Source organism: Leopardus geoffroyi, chromosome C1, assembly GCF_018350155.1.
Source record: "Leopardus geoffroyi isolate Oge1 chromosome C1, O.geoffroyi_Oge1_pat1.0, whole genome shotgun sequence".
Lineage (NCBI taxonomy): Eukaryota > Metazoa > Chordata > Mammalia > Carnivora > Felidae > Leopardus > Leopardus geoffroyi.
In genome coordinates, this window is record NC_059328.1 from 142,826,382 (window position 1) to 142,839,027 (window position 12,646).

Genomic DNA, 12,646 nt, shown 5'->3' on the forward strand with positions numbered 1-12,646 from the left:
AAAGAAACTAAATTGTACTAACAACAAAAAAATTAAATCCCTAGAAATGAATCCTCCCTTCATTTACTGACTAAAACTGATGTAAGTAAATAAGAAAAATGTCTTTTCACAGAAACAAAGCATGATAGGTTGGTGCTCTATTATTTATAATTTATTACTTACAAAAATAACTTGAGCTTTCTCATAACAGTTCAATAAATCCTCTCCTAGAAGTCAAGAGACCAGACACTTATGATTTTTACAATGAAAACTTTTTAAAAGATCTAAGCCATAATATTTTTAATATTCAAAATAAATTTTTAAAAATTTTGGAAGGTGAAACTTCATAATCATCTTCAAAATGTAGTGAAATTTGTTATGTGGTCAAGTTATCAACTACTTGAAATAGAATCAGATGACAATGTACCTGCAAATAATTTAAAATCCTAATTGATAAATATTGTAATTATTTAATATTCAGGTAATTTTGTAAATTACCAAATTACAAGACAATGTTGGTAGACCGTACATTTTCCAAACTATTTTATATATCCCACCACTCCATATATTTTAACACCCAAGGGAAATTCTACATTGATGAAAAGTGATTTTATTATAAATTTTCAGAAATTTTTTCTAACGTACCAAGATTTCATATGAAAATGCAGAAGTTGTTTTTTATTTTTTTATAAAACAGCAAGTATGAACCCAATGTAGAAATCTGGTATTAGACAATTCCTTTGGCAGAAAACATTTAATTATAAAGAGATCTTAAAATAAATATAACCCATAAGATCATGGAAAAGAAAGAAAAATAACCCTGTTATTTCCTATTAACACCAAAAATATCATCTTAGTACACAGATTTAGTAACATTTTTATACTATCAACAACCTGCAACACAAAATTCATTACAGTATGGCCAAAATAAAATTGTTTTTAATTTAAGAGGGAGAAGAAACTTCTGGATGTATCAAATTTCACAGATAAATGCCAATATACAGTATTTATATACATGTCACCTGTTATGTTATTCCAAAACTACATTTGGTGAACTTAATTGGCTGATCCCAATTTAGTGGGTGTGCCATATTTCTCCTAGTTCAAAGACTTAAGCGGAATTAAGCTTTTACAATTCAGAACACAATTATACATGAAATATTTACAGAAACATTAAAATAACTTTATTAAATACTGTTTGGGAGGAAAAAAACGTTAAGATTTTCGATATATATGCAAACATGAACTATTATCAAGAGCAGCTTCGTAAATGCTTTTTATGTTTTTTCTTTAAAGAATAGAAGTTTCGTTTCCAAAAAAATAAGGTGCCATTTTAGAAGTTTTTTTATAAGTGTATAAACGAATTCACATGGAAGAAAAATACTGGATGAAAAAAAGAACGTGACATACTCAAGGTTAAAACTTTTTCAGCTACTTCTATCTGAAATGAGACAATGACAGAAATTAGGCTTTCAAATACTGCTTGTTTTTTCCTTTAAATGTAGACCAAGTAGTATGTAGACTTTTATTTTCGGACAGTTTCTTTGAAAAAAGAACATACTTATCATTAAATTTCTGTAAATAGATAAATGATAAAAATTTCCAGCACACTGTCTTCAAATGGATCCTTGGCAGAAAGATTAAGGGCTTTCTTTAAAAAAACAATTTAGAAATCTTGCTTCCAGGCAAGTAACCACTTCTGTCCTTTGTTTTCCCAGTCTAAGTACCAAGTATCTGTAAGCATATGTATTCACCATCTTCTATTCCATTGTCTAAAAAGTGGTAGATGATGCAGTAGTGTATGAATTTTTAGGAGAAAACATTCCCTACTGGTTTACTACCTAACTCCTACAGTATGTGGAATCTATTAGCACTATAAACTAATTTATAAAATGTAGGCTTCAGAAAAACTGTCTTGATAGCTTCCCTATCAATCTATTGCCTGCTATTATCCCACAGGCTCAGAATTATCTCTGAAAGGAATGGCCAAATTTTTCAACAGCCTGGCATAGCAATGGTACTTGAATTGCCTCTTTAAAGAAACAACACAGCAATAAGAACACTTATTATTCATGCTTGGGATATATCACATCAAATTACTAGGAATGTGTCATGGCTCAAATTCACATGTAATACGTAAAAAGAAAATGCAGCATCTCTGCACACACCACACTTATTAGAGGATGGCCAATGTCACTTTAAAAGGTCATTAGTGGCATTTATTTCTAAGTACAAGGGAGCCTTGTTAGAAAAGAAATGTTTATCTGCAGGGAATGGGGCATTCCTTAGCTCACTGCTGGCAGGACTGGGGACTAGCTAAATGCTTTATCATATATCTGCATTTATATGGTCTTTACTGTTAACTACAGAAAACATCTTTGTTCCTTCCAAACTGCTCTTGCTTCTGTCGACAATTATATGCTAATTATTACTCAACATAACCGGAGAGCAAAACTGACAGGACTGCAAACACAACCGCAATTTAAGGAGCCAAGGAAATATGTTGGTAAGCTAAATGCTCACCCAAAAGGAAGTTAGCCTTTTAAAATAATGGTTTGTGGGGAATACTGAAAAAACATGCAGACAAAAAAAATATTCAAAGGTTTGAGTGCGCTCCCAATTATCATGACATTTCAAAGATTAATGGTTTCTTTAAAGTAAAATTTTATCTCCTGCTGTTCGGTGTCATAAGGCTACTGATTGGGTGTCCAGATTTGTGTAGAGAGATCTGAAAGGAAGACAGGATTAACTGGAAGCTACCTGAAGCTGCCTCTCATCAAAAGTTGACTTCAAACAAATTGGGCTGAAAAAATCCTTTCATGGCCTAGCAGAGTAAGGTAAGTTTTTGTGCTTTACTTATTCATGGTTCTTTTGAGTTGAGAAAAACTATTTTTTAAGTATTTTCAGATTTGAATCACTGGGGTCAAGTAATACACATATGAAGGCTTTGGAGAAAATGCTTGCTTTGTTCTAAAGAAGAGGCTGCTGATGGTAATTTGTTTGCTGCTGTGCAACTGAATGAGCGGGAGCCGCCACCGGAAAGCCTGCCAGTTGCGGCAAATTGGAAGTAGCGTTCCGGTACGATGACATATCCACAGACATCCCCATCTGCTGTGTGTAAGCAGCTGTACCAGCAGCTGATTGAAGGTTAGAGTTCTGGTTCATGTAAGTAGGGTTGGAAACAGTGTCTTGTCCAGTGCTACAAACAAAATTATGAAAAGAAAACCAGATTTACTTTGCATTATCAAGGTCATGGTCAGAGATCAATCATGAGACAATAAAAATTCCTTTTTCCATCTTTGTAAGTTTATGTAACTCTGCTGTTCCGATTATGACTTCATTATTCCAACTAGCCAACACTGTGAATGTAATTTTTAAATTTGGTAAGGAGAAAGTACTCAAAAATGAAACAAAATATAAGATTATATGGCCTATTTAATTTTGTTTTCTCCAAAATCTATCACTGCAAACATATAAAAAATCTTTTGAGGAGATGCAGACTGTGTTTCTCACAGTGGTATCCTTGGTCAGCTATAACGAGAACTGAACTCCGCTCAAGTATACCTTTAGCCATATTCTCCCTTATGCTGTCAATCCAGCATGGAGGAGACCACCTCTTTTCCTCACAGACTCTTTACACTTTCCTTTGTAGGACACTTTCAGAGCTGCTCTGCTAACTTAATCTGAACCTCTACATAAAAATAATAAGGGCAAGGCGAACAGTGTAATCCACACAGGACCCTGAATCTACCCTCAAGGTAGTCTTGACCTATAGTTTACTTATTAACACAACACCAAAACAAACAAAAGAACAAGTTGAGAAATCACACCAAATTGTAGGACTCTGCTTGTTCTTGTAATTACCATGGCATACATTTTTTTTTTTAAAAAAAGCTTTGTAATATGTAATTTCAAATTACTCAAATACACTGCTTACAGTATAGGAAGATTAATGTCTATACCGCTCCAGTTTTTTTCTCCATAATTTCTAGTCTCACACAGAATAACAAAATTTTACATTTTAATTGAACTAAATACCAATGTGAACAGGTTTAATTTTCAGTTAATATCTAAAATTTATACTTATGGAATTTGGGTGGGAAGAGACCTTAGAGATCATCTACCCATGACTGTATTGAATGAACATTTTGTATTGCTAAGCAAAGTTAATAGAAGGAAATAATTTAAATATGATTTTCAAAACAGAAGTGTTAGTATAAAAAAATCAGACCACAAATTCCACAGCTTACATACACTTGGGAGTCAAAGTTTTCTGATACTCAGGAATGCATGCAAATCAATATGCCTGGGACTACTTTACGCGGCTGATTACAGCATAGTGCTGAGTGTATCATGGGCTTGGTCCCTGTAAGGGACAGTTATCTTTATTTTGTCCCAGGGAACCAGACTTTAGGCCATGTTTGGAGTACTATTTTAGTAGAGGTATCAAAGCTAAGAGCAGCACTATTCTGACTTCATGGGTTTACGAATGGGAAGTTCTGTAACTTCATCTCAATTATTATTATTATAAAGAGGTCAATTTATTCTCATTATGAAAGTGTGTGAAACCTTAATGTATGTAATTGCAAAATAACACAGCTCCCCAAAACTTACCTTAAATATGGAGTCTGTGCAGGCTGTGTTGTCACTGAGGAATTTACATTTGGAGGCAGAGATCTCAGTGGACCAATCTGATCTGGTCCTAGGCTGTAGCTTTGGGCCACAGTGACTTGGTGAAGGCTTTGACCCATATAGTTTCCACCATGCGATTGAACTGGGTATGTCTATTAACCAAAGAGAAAAAGTTGACTCACTGATTTCCCAAACATCTGCCTAACATATTTAAAACTTTAAAAAACTTAAATGAAATAAAATGTTACCGTTCTTCAGGGAGCAATCTGGTTCTAGCAATCTATCTACCCTAGTACAAAAAGTAGACAGCTTCGAAATTACAGTGCCAAATCTATGGAAATTTGTGATTTATTTCGTTGTTCTTTTATTCTGCGGGAGGTTGAAAGGAAAGGAGGTGGCATATTTTTCAGCAGCAGGCTGGAGTCCATCCGGGTTGCCTATTGCTCAGTGACCTGCCTTGCTGCAGAGCCACAGGAAACTATACACTCCTCGAAGGGCAGCCCATCATCACTTCAAGTCACCATCCAAATGGTGAACTTCACCCTCATCCCAGGATGACTTACTCAACTCCTTCCTAAGAATGAAACTTGAGAGGATAAGAATAAATGGTATCAGGGCAGGGCGCAGATGCTCTCTAGTAACATCTCCTTTATTTTCTGCCTTTACAACAAATAGGACAAAAGCAAAGATGATTTTTAGGTAAAGGAGAAGATGTATCCTCCCTCAGGAAATAGCAAAATGGTCTAAGTCTCTTTGGATATTTCATGTGCCCTACCTAACTTTCAGGGTAGTATCTCCTTTAAGGACCTGCCTACCAAATGGAGCATTCAAAACAATGCACATACTTAATAAATAAATATTAGACACTGATTATCATCACTCCAATTTTAAACAAAGCTATTTGGTTTTTGTTTTCTTTTTTATCTACATATAAGTTTTTAGTTCACTTACACAGTTATGGGGATTTCTGGAGGCAGTTTGAACTGCACATAATAAACAAAGCTATTTGTAAAGCCCACTGACATGAAAACAGCATGCTAGAAGTGCCAAATCAACTTTAATGTAGTTGCAATCCTACCGCTTCCTTTGTCAACATGTAACAATCCACTGACAATAAGCTGGGAACTGACCTCTGCTGCAGTGTAGGGTTCCTGAGTAGCCTTTACAGATTCAACTAATGGTGTGTTACTCCAACTTTTTTACTATGGAATTTTCTTCTAATTAGAATAGGAACTTTGAATAGTTTAAATGCTATTATACATAAATAGTATATAAAGAAGTTATGTGAAAAATCAGAGAGACAGAAAGCTTAACTTTTTAAAACCCTGAGTTGTGCTTATTAGCAAAACACAGATTGTAAGTAGTATGCAACTAAACACAGAAACCTGATACAAGAATGACAAATAACCCTTTATAGACACACAAAGAAGCAAATAAAACACAGTTCCATCATACAATGGTGGAGACACTTCTTTTTTGTTCCACTTTCACAGGAGCAGCAAATTAACTCGTTGAAAACAGAAGCACTACTGAATAAACTCCAGCTGTCTTTTGCACCCAGAAATCCTTTCTACCCTCACATATAATGATCCTTTCACCATTTTCCAAAGTTTGGGACATGGCATATTTGATAAATGCATCTTGTCTGATGTGACAGTTACCATAGTAACCATTCTTTTTTACTTAATTATGTCATGTCAAGTCATCTAGATTATGCACCCACATTCTATCTTTTCTTCTTGGTGTCTCCTTCACACACTCCTTTACATATCAGTTCCCATAAATTAACATGAATTTTGTTCATCCAAATTCATTCTGAATTCAATTGCTAACTGAGTAAAATTTGAAAAAGGCTTCACAATGCTTGATAATGATTATAAATATAAGTATTCACTTCAGCAGGAAGCACAGACAAGGTGTAAAGTCCTGGAAAAAGAAGCTGTTCATGAATGGCTTACGGACCCTGCACCTATAGGCCTGCATCATATCCTTGCCACACGTGAAGTTTTGACAATATAAGTCATTCATCAAAGGAAAAACAGAGAACATGATCTCAGGATAAAAGAAGTTCATTAACTAATAAGCCTTCCACTAATCATGTAAGTCAAATAAACCTTGAGAGAAATTTTTTTTTTTTTTAACGTTTATTTATTTTTGAGACAGAGGGAGACAGAGCATGAATGGGGGAGGGTCAGAGAGAGAGGGAGACACAGAATCCAAAACAGGCTCCAGGCTCTGAGCAGTCAGCACAGAGCCTGACGCGGGGCTCGAACTCACGGACGGTGAGATCATGACCTGAGCCGAAGTCGGCCACTTAACCGACTGAGCCACCCAGGCGCCCCAATCTTGAGAGCAATTTTAAAAGAAATGGTAAATCTTGCTTGTTGAGCAACAGGAACTGCATCAGTATCTCATAGAGAGGACTTGTGATGGGTCAAGCATTGTCTTAAATCAAAGGACTTAAACTTTTAAATAAAGGATTTGTGCTTTATATTTACAAAAGCAAATGAAGAACCAGAACTCCCATCATATATTTAACGATCTCGTTGTTCACATTAAAAATGAACTAAAATTATTTGTAAAATAACAATATCTAATTTCTCCTGGCAAACGCTAATTGTTTAGCCCATATATATATTTTTTTACTATAAAAGATGAGTTTTATGATTTTATTCATGGACCACAGACATTTTGATATTATGCTTTAAGACATTTTTTTGAACTTAAAACTGTTTTCCTCATTTTGAAAAATGTGCTCAAAAATACTCTCACCTGCATTGGAACCCCAGCTGATGAAGGTGGGTAATGTGCTGGAGGATGGAGCTTTGAATAGACTGGATATACTGGTGCTTCATTCACCAACCTGTTATATAGTTCCAGGGCTTCCAAGACTTTTACATTCAATTCAGACAATTCTGAATGCTTCCTGATATAGAAAAAGCACTTTAATTTTCTTCAATGCTTTTCAGCATGTATTTAGGAACATAAACTAATTTTTAAATTTAGCACATTTTCTATTCATATTTTAAAAGGTTCTTTACATACAATGAAATATTCATCATGAAAAATGGGAGGAGGAATTACTGAATTCTCATAATAACTAGGCTAATATGACATCATAATATTAGGGAAAGTCCCTTCCACACTTCATAAAAATGCAATCAATTCATAATTTTGGTGCCAGGACAATTCTGTTTCACATGTTATAGGTTTCTCTTGAAATCTCAAGTACAAAGAATAATAATTTCTCAATTTTGGAAAAGCCCAAGCTTTAATTAAAAATCTAAGTAAAAGAAAGTACTCAGGCAAGGTCCAGAGCCTGCTCTGAAGCACGATATGACTGAAATCAAAACACACTCACAAACAAAATTACACATTTTCATTTGCTTATATTCACTAATGGATCCAATGAAAAAAATCCTAATAATTATCCTTGAAAATGCAAATGAAAACAATGTATATATAAACTAGTCTCTACTACTCTTGTTTGTTGGTTTCTTTTGAGAAGGGGAGTGAAACCAGATACCTTATTGTGTAAATAACAAATCCAAGTAAGAGCATTCTCAAATTTGCCCAAGGAACTCTAGTTCAAATCCTTCTGACTTGGTACAACTTTGTTCCCCTGGAGAGTAATAAAGAACTCCCACTGCAACTGACAAGTTCATACGAATTAAATGGCCACGTCATGTGGCACCCACAAGCCTATTTATTAAATATAGCTCTTTTTATATATATACAAGGAGGCTAAAAAGACAAGAAGCAGAGGCAGATGACCAGACACAGGGCTACCAAATAAATGACCTGGATTGAGTCATGTTAAGACTTATCATCTTTCCTCTCTTATAATCTGTTATGTCTGAAATAAACAAAAAGATGCAGTTTCCTGTCTTCCATGTGTAACTATATACAGCAAGTCAAACTGTTTTCAGAGATATCATTTGTAAACCATACAGAAAGGATGAGAAATTAGTGTCCATGCTAACAAATATGTGACTAAGAATTAACCATGGGTATTTGGTCCACATAACCCAGTATACTGATGAAACACCAAGGAGAACACAGAAATCACCTTTAAAGATTCAAGACATAACCCCAAAGCAATTAAATTTTTACTGAACTGTGTCCAAACACTATACTATCACAAAGAAAATGGAGCAGAAGGTGTGGATCTCTCCTTCAAAGAGACTGCAATCTATTAGACAAGGCTAAGCACATGGAAAATAGCAAACAATATAAGATGGCATATAACTGCAAAATTATATAAAATTATAGGAAACAGAAGAGTTTAGAGGAGGAGGAGGAGGAGACTAACTTGGGTTGTGGTAAACTAAAAGGCTTTATGAGAAGCTGGGACTTAAATAGGCACCTGAGGAAGGATGGATAGGCCCAAGTAAAAAGGAAGACTAAGATCAGTGGGACAGTGCAAATCAAGTCAGGCAAAAGGAGTGAGGTTACACAATGGAAGAATGAAAAGGGCAATTTGATCACGGTGGTAGAAAATGATTTTTGGAGGGCAGTAGGAAATAAGGTTAAAATAGTCTGGGATATTGTTAAGTTCAGACCATGGATCTTTTCAATAAATCTATCTAAACTTTTTTGGAGTCAATTTACATGTTTGCCTGACATAATTTCTTAGTGTGATGAAGTCTATAAAATCTCATTCCAAACAATTACAGATAGAAATGTAAAATTTCTTTTTCTGGCAGTAAAGTTGTTTTTATTAGGGAAAACAAATTGATGGTGATCCAGTCAAGGGAAAAAATGGTATTTTATTCATCTTTGAATGCCTGACAAAGATAAAGAGTCAAAATTTGTTGAAGAACAGCAAGCGTTTTCCAGAACAAGAGCTGCATCTGTAGTCAGTGACCATGGGAAAGGAAAATGCCAGCTGGACTACTCAGAAACTGAAATTGAAGAGAGAACTGGTTAACAGGTGAGCTATGACTCAAAAAATTAACTCCTATCAGAAATGGTCACTCTGATTTTCAACTGTGCTAGACCTTTTCCTTTGAAAATATTCCTTTTATCGATAAAAAAAAAGATTATATATACTGCCATATCCTCTGCTTTTTCATTACATAGTATGATATCTTTCTATAATCAATAGATATTTATCAATGATAATGCTTTTTATTGTAGAACGTATGGATGTAATTATTTTTAAATCAATCTCACACTTAAAGACATTTTAGTTACTGCCAACTTGGTTGCTACAAACCTAATTTCAATAATACTGTGAAGAATAAGAGTTAAATCTTTGCGTATGTCCCTGTATACTTAGTATGGGCCTGAATTTACTGGGTTAAAGATTATGGACTATTTTTAAGGTCCAGAAAGGTTTATGATAATTGTACTCCTAGCCACACCTAAGGTAATACTGGCATTTTTCTTTTTTCTTTCTTCTTTTGTAAGTTTATTTATTTTTGAGAGACAGCACATGCAAGTGGGAGAGGGGCAGGGAAAGAGAATTCCAAGCACACTCAGCTCTGCCAGCACGGAGCCCCATGTGACTCAAATCCATGAACCATGAGATCATAATCAGAGCCAAAATCAAGATGCAGACACTTAACCCTGAGCCACCTGGGCGCCCCTGACATTTTTCTTTTTAATCCTCTCCAGTTTTATTATTCACTGACCATTAACATCCTTGCACTGAAATAAAAATAGGAGATGTGTTAAGTAGACATTTAATGCTTTTTCCAAAATAAAAATATGATGAAACTACCACCGTCATTTCATTAATTTTTGATGGGTATTTATTTTTCATTTCTGTAGAAGATATAAGGAATTTATAAAAAATGTCTCATGAAAACAGATTATAATCTTCAGTGACTAGAAAAAATCTTGCTGCTACTACCCTTCTCTGGTAAACGCAGTTAAGAAGTAGTTCCTGTTCTTTTTGTGCAGTTTTATACTGTAGTTCAATAAACAGATTCCAGAAAGGGATGACAATGGAACACTAAAGCCTTGTCCTTGTCTTCCATTCACCATAAGTTCTCCCTGAGACTTCAAATAGAAAGCTCTGAGGAACCAAAGGAGGCAAAAATCAATGAAAAGTTCCAAATGCTGATAGTCTATCCTTCAGTGCTGTTGCTGTTTCTAAGGAAGAGTAAGACTACATGGAATAAGGAGATTAAAAGGATAACAGAAATACAAGGGAGAAAAATGAGGAGAGGTATGTGGACTGGAGTTAGCTTCACAAACCCAAGGGAAATTTCATTTGAAAGATTTACAAATACTACTTCTCATCACGGAGTAAGACAATGCTTGCCCAAGATCCCAGTTCTCAATCTGTGCTCTATTCAGTTTTTATTCCTCATTCCTCATTATCCCTCAATTCCAGTCCAAGTAAGAAAATGAAAGTTGGCACCATAAGAGCAAGAGCCCACAATTCTACGTATACTATATGGCCATGGAAGAAAACTGCTACCAAAATAAAAAGTACCACCTTACTATTCACTTGTAAGAGTTTTGGAAACTGAGAAACAATTTCAACAGATTGAACAGTCCCACAAAACTCAGTCTAAAATTTTGCCAAAAAACAAGTAATCAAAAGAAAATTATACTTGTTATTCCCTTAACAAAGAATCTCACCGATCAATCTCTTCAAGTTTTTCATCTATCATTGGACCCATCTGTTGGCAGATATCTGTAAATACAAAAATACTTTTGAATCTTGAAACTTAAACCAGTTTAAGTCAATTTCAAAAACTTTTGACAATGGACCACACCAATATACAACACCATGCATAATACAAAGAAAATGAAATTTATGCTAGAGAAACGACTATGAAAGACCTAATTTTAGTCCTATTCATCATCAATATTAGTATCATACAACCAAAGGCAAAGTCATAATCAAGAGAAATCCCACCATGTCCCACCAAGTAAGTGCTAACATTACAGACTATGAAATCTGGAGTTATCTTAAAATCTGGAAAACTATTATTAGCTACGTATATTAACTTGAGTCACAATGTATAAAATATATAATTATGTACAGATTAGATGTGAACTTTTTCATGTATTTTAAGCCATTTCAAAATCAAACGTTTTGTGCATTTCCAAATGTAAACACTGATACAATGAATAGAGTAGTATCCTGTATTTATAATTAGACTTTATTCTACAAAAAGATTTAAGAAGATTTATCCGTTTATCAGAGATTTTTCTGATTAAAGGATTAAAAAAAGGCATAAAAACATTTGTTTTAATTGTTTCAAATTTCTGGGGATTAAAAGGACACAGCATGCATCAAATGACTACATTACAAAATTAACACAGACCATATATAATTTCGCCCTTTAAAATCATGATACAAGAGAATTAAAAGAGATATAAGAATTGCTAAAATTTTAATGTAATTAATTTAATATGTTCTTATTCTTAATTCTGTCCTTTTTCGGATTGCAAATCTCTTCATCCAGTATCCCTGGTGGGTTTACAGAAAAACAAAGACTTCCTTCTTGAACAGGATAGGCAGGTTTGTAACAACCTCTTCCAAATCATATATTTACTATTTTACTATACTTGTCTGTTTTCCACCAGAGAGAGAGTTCTAATTTACAGAGGCAAACACAAAGCAGAAGATATTTAAAACATTATAAATAACTAAAATATTAAATGACAATGAAGTAATCCCTAACACTCATTAAGTACCTTCTAAATCCAAGAGGTCTTGGGAGTCTGGTTTTGAATCTGTTGGATCTATACTCTGGAGTACCTGCAGGGCTCTATCCATCTTATCCTAAAAAAGTAAATGGGCACTTTAAAAACGCAAAAGCTTTCATTTCAATGAACATAAAAATTACTCTTTCCAAGTATTCTCAAGGATAATAGATTTTAAAGTATTGATAGTTTAACTATTAAAACAAAAGAAGAACTCTACCTCATCTATATAAACAGGCTCAGGCTCTGATTTCTTAATTTCCTCCTCCTCCTCATCAATTACATTCAATTTGTCCACAGCTGCTATGGAAACAAAGTAAACTTTAAGTTCCTCAGCATTTACTTTGGTATTTTAGTTACTAATATA

The 12,646-nt window shown here is 34.3% G+C and overlaps 1 protein-coding gene across 6 annotated transcripts in view; it reads right to left on the bottom strand.

Moving 5' to 3' along the window:
• Nucleotides 1-129: 129 nt before the first annotated feature.
• STAM2 (signal transducing adaptor molecule 2) overlaps nt 130-12,646 on the bottom strand; it is a 55,557-nt gene continuing 43,040 nt past the window's right edge. For 4 of the 6 annotated variants that reach the window (XM_045479835.1, XM_045479831.1, XM_045479833.1 and 1 more), the window contains 6 exons: nt 12,500-12,582; nt 12,271-12,358; nt 11,206-11,260; nt 7,384-7,537; nt 4,594-4,763; nt 130-3,178 (listed from right to left, as the gene is read on the bottom strand). In XM_045479835.1, coding sequence (XP_045335791.1) covers nt 2,950-3,178; nt 4,594-4,763; nt 7,384-7,537; nt 11,206-11,260; nt 12,271-12,358; nt 12,500-12,582 — 779 coding nt within the window. In that variant the 3' untranslated portion in view covers nt 130-2,949. The remainder of the gene's footprint in view (nt 3,179-4,593; nt 4,764-7,383; nt 7,538-11,205; nt 11,261-12,270; nt 12,359-12,499; nt 12,583-12,646) is intronic. The other 2 variants (XM_045479836.1, XM_045479832.1) reach the window with 1 other exon arrangement.